General features: G+C 43.8%; 1 protein-coding gene across 1 annotated transcript in view; it reads right to left on the bottom strand.

Annotated features, from left to right (window-relative positions):
* Positions 1-2,210: 2,210 nt before the first annotated feature.
* Positions 2,211-8,629, bottom strand: part of DNAH3 (dynein axonemal heavy chain 3) — a 191,099-nt gene continuing 184,680 nt past the window's right edge. The window contains exons 58-61 of the mRNA XM_024744485.1: positions 8,316-8,458; positions 5,062-5,266; positions 4,211-4,348; positions 2,211-2,564 (exon numbers count right to left, since the gene is read on the bottom strand). Of these exons, the coding sequence (XP_024600253.1) occupies positions 2,211-2,564; positions 4,211-4,348; positions 5,062-5,266; positions 8,316-8,458 (840 nt within the window). The remainder of the gene's footprint in view (positions 2,565-4,210; positions 4,349-5,061; positions 5,267-8,315; positions 8,459-8,629) is intronic.

The raw sequence follows: 8,629 nt of genomic DNA, 5'->3' as shown, positions 1-8,629 counted from the left end.
CTCTCTCCTGGGGGTGAGGGGGAGAGACATTAATTAACACATGGACCCCAACAGAAAATGACCTTAAATTTAGGGGAATCTTTTGAATTGAGGGAAATTTTTTAAGTTACAAAAATTTAATCCATCGTACAGGAACATCCTGTCCCTTGACCCCTGAGGAACGAAACAGTCCCTGCCTCCCTCAGCTTTTGCTGCTGAAGGTGGAGTTAAGATAACTGTAAGAGAAATTCAGTTCTCTTAGCAACCTTCTCACTGCCTCATAGCTTACAATCTGACTTACCTAGCCAGTCGAAGATTCAGGGATTTGGGATCCTGACCGTCTTTCCATCTCACATGGCTTAGCAATCTATTTGGAATAATAGAGAATAAGGCAGTTCGAGCTATCTATTAATTCTGATTGTCTTTCCTCTATTGGAAAAAGTTATGTTTCTTCGAGAAACAGCTTTTAAGCTACCTACTTGGAGCTGAAAGAGAGTGGTTCCACCTCACTGTCTCTATCGGCCCCAGGCAAGATTTGGAGAACTCCCCTTTTGCACTTAGGATCAATTAGATGATTTGCTGATCTCAGAATTCAGAGTCCTCAATCAGAATTTGATTGGCTCCACATTCCCATGAAGAAACAAGTTTTCTGGAATATGTTTATGTGGTTCTCAGAAGCTTCATTTAAGAAAAATCAAAGACCCCAAGTCAGGACATTTCTTCTAGTGAAGAGGCAGGGAAGCCAGGCCAGACACATTAAGATTCCCAAAAAGCCTTATGTCTTTGCTCATCTGTGGACTGACCAAGGGAATGCCCTAGAAGTAGCCATTTAGAGCCAAAGAGCCACAAGAGAGAGTTGGTTGAGAATATATCAAGAATTTGATTTTTTCTCCCTCAGGATTCTCTTCCAGCTGGCCCTGGGGAAAAACAGTGATAAACTAGAAATTTCTTGGACATGGTTGTTGGAACTACACATCTCTTCTAAGATTCTACATCACAATATAGCAAAGTCCTCAGCAAGGAGGCAGCATGAAGCAGTGAAAAATGCACAGGTTCTAGAGCCAGACAGACTTTGGCTCAAAACCTGGCTTTTCAATGTGAAAGAGCTGGATAATTGTAGGCAAGTTAGTCTCCTTGAACCTCTAGAGGGGGAGACAATCATATCCAACATAGGTACAAGCAAGATATCTAAAGGCCCAGGGACAAACCATGGCAAGCAACAAATAATGGTTCTCTCACGTCTCCTTTCTTCCTGAAATTTCTGCCCATCTGTGTAGGCTAGTGGAGAAGAATTGGGGTCCCAGTTCTACCACTGGCTAGCTGTAAAACTGAGCTAGTTACTTTTCTAAGCCTCCATCTCTGCATCACTGAAATGGAGATAACGATAACACCGCATAAGATTGTTGTGAGAAGTACATTTTAAATATATCAAGAGCCTTTAAAAAGTAAAAGTGGGCTAAGCATCTTTCAACCTATAAGAAGCCCTAATGTTAGCCCATGTGAATAGACTAGGAGAGAAGCACTTAAAGATCAGTGACGGTTACGGCAAAATAATAGGAAAAAAAAAAAAACAAACCCACCAGGCAGCTTAGCCACATGACTAAAGGTCTAGGTTGAAGAGTCCCACTGTCTGTGTTCAAATCTAGGCTCCACTATTTTCGTAGCTATCTGATTTGGAAAATAGTGCTTCCTCTATATCATGGTTTCTGCAGCCATAAAATAAGGATAATAACCCACTTTATAGGAATGCTCTAAAATACCTGGCTCATAGCAAGTGCTCCATTAATATAACGGTTATCATCATCATCATCATCATCCCATGTGACTATCAAGAAAGGAAAGCTAGATTTCAGTCAAGAATGAAGTTCCTGGGCTTCCCTGGTGGCACAGTGGTTGAGAATCCGCCTGCTAATGCAGGGGACACGGGTTCGAGCCCTGGTCTGGGAGGATCCCACATGCCGTGGAGCAACTAGGCCCGTGAGCCACAACTACCGAGCCTGTGCATCTGGAGCCTGCGCTCCGCAACAAGAGAGGCCGCGATAGTGAGAGGCCCACGCACCGCGATGAAGAGTGGCCCCCGCTTGCCACAACTAGAGAAAGCCCTCGCACAGAAACGAAGACCCAACACAGCAAAAATAAATAAATAAAGTACTAAACTTCTACCCCCAACACCTTCTTTAAAAAAAAAAAGAATGAAGTTCCTTTTATTTTCTGTGTCGAGACAGATGCCATCAGTTATCTAGCTGGCACAGTGAGGCTACTCCTCGGTTTACCCAGTGCTTCTGGGGCCTGTCGGTTGGGAGTTCAATGGATAGGACATAGTTGGTGGAGTGGCCTGTGGTGGAGAGGATACCTCTTCGGGCACTTGTTTTGTAGACTGGACACACATAAATGTTCTGATGCAGAAACATTGCATTTTCCCCAGGTTTCAGCCAAATAATGGGCAATGGGTCATAGAGGATTCTGGGGAGAGACTCCCCGATCTGCATCGTTTCCCTATCCCAACGGGCGCCTTCTAAGAAGAGTCCTTTTATGTAGGCCCCATCTTCTGGGTTATCCTCCATGACTGTTTCTTGTGTGGTTACCTGGAAGACAGGAAGCTGTGAGTTCCATTACCTGCCATTTTCCTAAATGAGGCAGCATTAAGAGATTGAAAAAGTACAAACCGGCTTTACTGTCTGCCTTTCCCAGGATGCATTTCCCAGGACACTGGGGCTTCTCTGATAATATTCCTGCCTGCTACATGGGCCAGGTCTGATTTCTAGTTAGCATGCTGCCCTTATATATGGCAGGCACAGAGAATGCACTAAAGTAAGAGCCAGGAGGCCACATTAACTGTTACCTAGCTTAGTGGCCTTGCACAATCTTTCCCCTTTCTGAACCTCGATCTGTAGTGAGGGGTTAGGTTCAGATGCATGTTGGTAAAACAGTTCTCTAGCAGGAGAAGTGAAACCTTGATTTGTAGTTTCTGTCAATTTCTGTGGTGTAAAGACTCCCACCATGGTCAATTTCAGCCTATCAATTGTTTAACAACCAGCTTTAACAGGTTCTGGTGAGTTAGTATAAGCCAGCTCCAGCATACAACTGTTTAGATTCAGAGGTGATAAATTTCTTCTGGTAAATGCAGAAAATGGTCTAGGTGTAGGAGAATAGAGGGGTGGAGGGGATTATGGTGAAGCAGAGAGCACAAGCTCCATTTAAAATCATTCAAATTCTAATCTTTTTGTTATTGTTAATGGAATGTTTTTTCCCATTTCTATTTCTAAGCATTTATTGCTAGAATAGGAAAAGGATTTTTGTATATTGAACCAGTATCCAGTCATCTTACAAATTCTATTAATTCTGATAGGTGTGTTTTTCGGATTTCTAGGTATACAATCATTTCAACATCAAAAAAAGATAGTTTTGGGGCTTCCCTGGTGGCGCAGTGGCTGAGAGTCCGCCTGCCGACGCAGGGGACGCGGGTTCGTGCCCCGGTCCAGGAAGATCCCACGTGCCGCGGAGCGGCTGGGCCCGTGAGCCATGGCCGCGGAGCCTGCGCGTCCGGAGCCTGTGCTCCGCAACGGGAGAGGCCATAGCAGTGAGAGGCCCGCATACCAAAAAAAAAAAAGATAGTTTTATCTTTTTTCCAGGGTTTATTCCCATTATTTTGCTTTCTTATTGCATTAATTTTGGCTTAGCATTGTCTTCAAAGGCCAATCAAGGTAAGTTCATTTATAAACTAAATAAAGACCTAGGGCAATCAGTTTGTGACCTCTGGACTAGATGATTTCAAAGGATCTTTCTATAGAATTTAAAATTCTACAATGCTCTATAACAATCCATCTTACTACTTTCTCTCCAAATATGGACTGGGTGATACTTGACTATTGGCCATTCCTTTGACTTTAAGCCAAGCACTACACAAGACCATTAACATCCTTCCAAATGAAGAGTCCATCATGTTGAATAAACAATGTGGAAGGTGCTTTCATTTTTCTCGGTACAACTGTGGCAGAATTTTCCTCTGGAAAGATTCCTTTTTATACCCACAGAGACAAAGCCTTAGGAATCCTCTGATTCTGTTGGGAATAACTTTTGGAGCTACTTTAAGTCATGCTAAATACTTCATTTGTACCATCTCGGAAGTATTTGAGCCTTAACAGATCCAAATGTTTGGACTCAAGGAAAGGGACAGCACTGCTTTCTCTGGTTGGCCCTTTTGGTTGATCTAACCCAAGACGCCCCTTACCTCAAACTCAAATCCAATGTGGTCAATGGGGATGGCGTATTTCCGAGCGTAATTCTGAGAGACGCCTGTCAAAAAAGACTGTGTAAAGTAGAATCCAGAGATCCAAAAGACCACAGGAGGCCCGTTGTCAATCCATTCCTGGAGAGCCACAGAAATAAAAATGCAAAGTCAACAACACAACAAAGATTGTTCAAAGGCAGGTAATACAACAAGTCCCATAAAGAAATAGGCTTTTTCTCATTTTTCTTGAAACAGGCAGCCCTCTCAGTTTAGCTTATATTTTCCCCCTTTGAAACAAAAGTACAATGAAATATATCTCTACTTTAAGAAAAGCGCGGGTGCAGGTGGGTGTCAGGGATACGGTAGAGCGTGGTAGGGACTGTAGCAGTGGAGGGTGTGTGCCTTGTCTAAACTGAGCCACAGCCACTCATCTCCAGCAATAGTTGCCACGCAGGAATGCAGGTCCATCGTTTCAGGTCTTCCTGTTTTTGCAGGACAAACATCTGTATTTTGATACGTAACAATCCAGTGTTCATATGCTAGCTCAAATTTTTAAATAACCAAGCAGCCAAACCAAATCTATCTACTAGCCCATGAGCTGTGGCCCATGAGACACCAGTTTGTGACATTTATTCTGGTTCCCACTCCTGCCTCTAGAGGCTATAATCTTTTCAAGGACTTTGAAAAGTCTCCCTCCTGCCCTCAACCCTGGTAAGACTGTTTCCAGTAGGTGCTCAGTCCAGGATGCTGTGAGACTGCCCTACTCCCTCTGCCTCTGATCCATCATTTCAGAACGTCCTCTCCACCTGAATGAGAATGCCAGGTGCCCAGTTACCCTGACTCCAAGGTACCTGGAAGAAGGCCAAGCGGGCTAGCAGGTCAGCCACGTAGCCTCCCAGGGGCTTCAGTGATGGGTAGGACTTGGCCATCCACATGGCTGGCACTTTACCCACAAGCATGCTACTGAAGACATCCTCCAGCTCTGAGGACATCAAAACCTGCCCTTTAATTGCTCGGCCAAGGTCGATGAGGCTTATGCGAACCACTTTGGTCAATCTGCAAGAACAAAGGAGCAGACTCAGCCTGGCTCTCCAGTGACCTCATTCTACCCCAAGTACACTGACTCCAAGTCTCCTTTTACTTTTCCTCCCTTTAAAAAGTCAGATAATATACATTCATGATAGAAGAATTGTAAAGATGAGAAAAAATTAAATCACCCATTATCTCACCACCTAAAGATAACTTTGATGTATATCTTTCTAGATTTTTCTATATGTAAACACAAATTATTTTTTAATGGGATCATACTATATATGTGTTTTTTGTAATTTGTTTTTCCCTCTTAGCATATAAGGAACATCTTTCCAATTCAATAGAGACCAAACTAAAATCGTCCTTTTTAATGACTGCAAGGTATTCCATTTAATTTAACTGTTCCTCTATCACCGAAACATTATTTCTAGATTGTTGTCACTGTAAACAACATTACTAGGAACACCCATCTATATTAATCACTGCTCTTTCTAGATTTTTCTATATGTAAACACAAATTATTTTTTAATGGGATCATACTATATATGTGTTTTTTGTAATTTGTTTTTCCCTCTTAGCATATAAGGAACATCTTTCCAATTCAATAGAGACCAAACTAAAATCGTCCTTTTTAATGACTGCAAGGTGTTCCATTTAATTTAACTGTTCCTCTATTACCAAAACATTATTTCTAGATTGTTGTCACTGTAAACAACTTACTAGGAACACGCATCTATATTAATCACTGTGGAAATTTATAATGATATGCTTACTAAAAGTAGAATTTCTGGGTCAAAGGGTAATGCAGTTTTAAGGCTTCTGATCTATATTGCCAAAGTTGTTCTTTTTATAGACTATGAGGTGCATGCATACCTGAGAAAAGGCAGCTGAAGGGCAGCCTGAGAGATGCCAAGATCACCTGTCTCTCTCTCTGGCCTCTGTTATGAGGCCTCATCAAGTCCAGAGGGAATTCAGCTGAGAGTGCCAAAGACTCTGCTACCAGAGAGAGCTTGTCATGTCCAAAGACTTATGGAATCCCAGCCAAATGGACATGAGAAGGCTCAAACGCAAGAAAGGGATTCCTGGATGTGTAACCACTAAACATTTATATTAAGAGGAATTTAAGGTTCAAACGTGTTATTGGTGTTATGTGCTTGGCTGAGGAGTCAAGAGCAAACACTACCCTCTGCGGGATTATACCACAGACCTCTATTATACCTGAAACCTACTGGAAAAAGGTTTCCTTCTATTCTTGAAACTATGAGCTCTGCTAGTTTCAAGATTTTTAGTACTCAGGGAAGGAATATTTGCCCTAGAAGACACAATAATGGTTCCCCTGAATGGGAAGCTGAACTGTCATTTTGGGCTTCTCATACCACTGGGTGAATAGGCAAAAAAAAGGTAGTGGGGAAGGACGTTACAATATTGCCCCAAGTAGTTAATCCTGAGCATCACTGGAATATAAGATTGCTGTCACCCTCTTCTCTTCTATTACAATGGCCTGTGGTAAAGGCCAGTGAAGGCCCCTGTAACCACCAAGAGCTCCAGTGACCTTAGCAGAGAATGAGTGGCAGAGGAGGAAAGCCATTGGCCTGGTGTCTGGATGAATGAGGACTACAACCCATCATACCAAGGTATCTGACTCAAGTAGTCAGCATCCTTGACTCACACACCATACTTTGCTTGGTCATCCACACAACCAACTGCCTACTGACTATAGGGAGTAACCCTAAGACTAAGGGAGTCAACAAATTCTTAGTTGACATCCTTCAAGTTCACCGGTCTTTCGGCATCAGGGCTGTCCCTAAAACCGAGCAGTGACCAATGAAGCAAAATGGAGAGAGCAGCACTTAAGAGTATCTGGAGCAGCAAGAACCTTGACGTGGAGGCAGAAGTGATGAATTTCCTCATCTGGCCTAGATGGTGTTTGGGAACTCTTTCAGTTTTGGCTATCTAGAAATCAAATCAAGGTGATCCCACCGGGCTCTATGCTCTAGTACCTGGAGGAGAAGTGAGGAGGGACTAGAATAGAAGGCCGGAGACCCTTAGCCCCATGGCCATCTTATAATAGCCCTTCCTTACCCCTGTGGTAGCGGCAACGGGATGAACTGTTCCTCACCCCTTTCTAAGTTTACCCTGATTTCACATACTGGCTAAGTGCATGGGCTCTGGAATCAGAGAGCCTGGATTCAAACTCAGTTCTGCCATTGAATTTTTTTTTTTTTTTTTTTTTTTTTTTTAAATTTATTTATTTTATTTTTGGCTGTGTTGGGTCCCCGCTGCTGCACACGGGCCCTCTCCAGCTGCGGCGAGCGGGGGCCACTCTTCGCCGCGGTGCACGGGCTTCCCACTGCAGTGGCCTCTCTTTGCTGCGGAGCACGAGCTGCTCTAAGCATGTGGGCCTCAGTAGTTGTGGCGTGCGGGCTCTAGAGTGCAGGCTCAGTAGTTGTAGCTCACGGGCTCAGTTGCTCCGCGGCACGCGGGATCCTCCCAGACCAGGGCCTGAACCCGTGTCCCCTGCATTCACCCCTTTCTAAGTTTACCCTGATTTCACATACTGGCTAAGTGCATGGGCTCTGGAATCAGAGAGCCTGGATTCAAACTCAGTTCTGCCATTGAATGACTGTGTGACCTTGAGCAAGTTACTTAGCCCTTCTGTCTCAGTTTTCTCATTTGTAAAACAGTGGTAGAGGGATTACTAACTGTGCATATTTTTAAAGACTACTGTGTGGTTTGAATGCAAAGGCATGAGTGGTGCTTGGAGCCATTTCTAGCACTAAAGGCTCAATAAAAGTGGCTTTAATGATTACTTTTACTATTAGCCTGTGCTTGGTATTGGTTTTCACCCCAGTTTACAGATGTCATATGAATGAACGAGAGAGAATGAATAGAAGGAACTGATTTAACCCTGGGCCAACACATGCTGGGATGGCCCTATTTGCAGCCCTTCCTACAAGGTAGGGCAAACCAACTCTGCAGAGCAACCCTTATCAAGTGTCCATTCTAGTTACTGCCCATTAGATTCTACCCCTCACGCCAACTCCCAGGATCCAAGTAAGACCACACAGCCCACCTGTTGAATCTGATGAGCTCTTGCCTTAGGACAGTGTTCATAGATTCATCATAGACCACAGGGTACAACTTCACGACCAACTCCAAGTCAAAGTCATTGGGAAGCTTGGAGAGTAGGTCCTGGGCCAGCTCCTCAACCACTTCCTTAAAGTGTAAGCATTAGAGAGGTGAATGAGACACAAGGCCAGCGGGCTGTGGCTTTGTCCAGTTAAACATGAAGCAGTGAGCCTTTGTCTTTTTAAACACAGTCTACAGGACCTTTCTGTGAACTCTCCTACAGAAGCCAATTCTGCCCTGAGGGAAAGGAGGATACCC

Source organism: Neophocaena asiaeorientalis, unplaced genomic scaffold (assembly GCF_003031525.2).
Source record: "Neophocaena asiaeorientalis asiaeorientalis breed wild unplaced genomic scaffold, Neophocaena_asiaeorientalis_V1.1 scaffold91, whole genome shotgun sequence".
Lineage (NCBI taxonomy): Eukaryota > Metazoa > Chordata > Mammalia > Artiodactyla > Phocoenidae > Neophocaena > Neophocaena asiaeorientalis.
The sequence above is the reverse complement of the archived record's forward strand: the minus strand, read 5'-3'. Positions and strand labels throughout refer to the sequence as shown.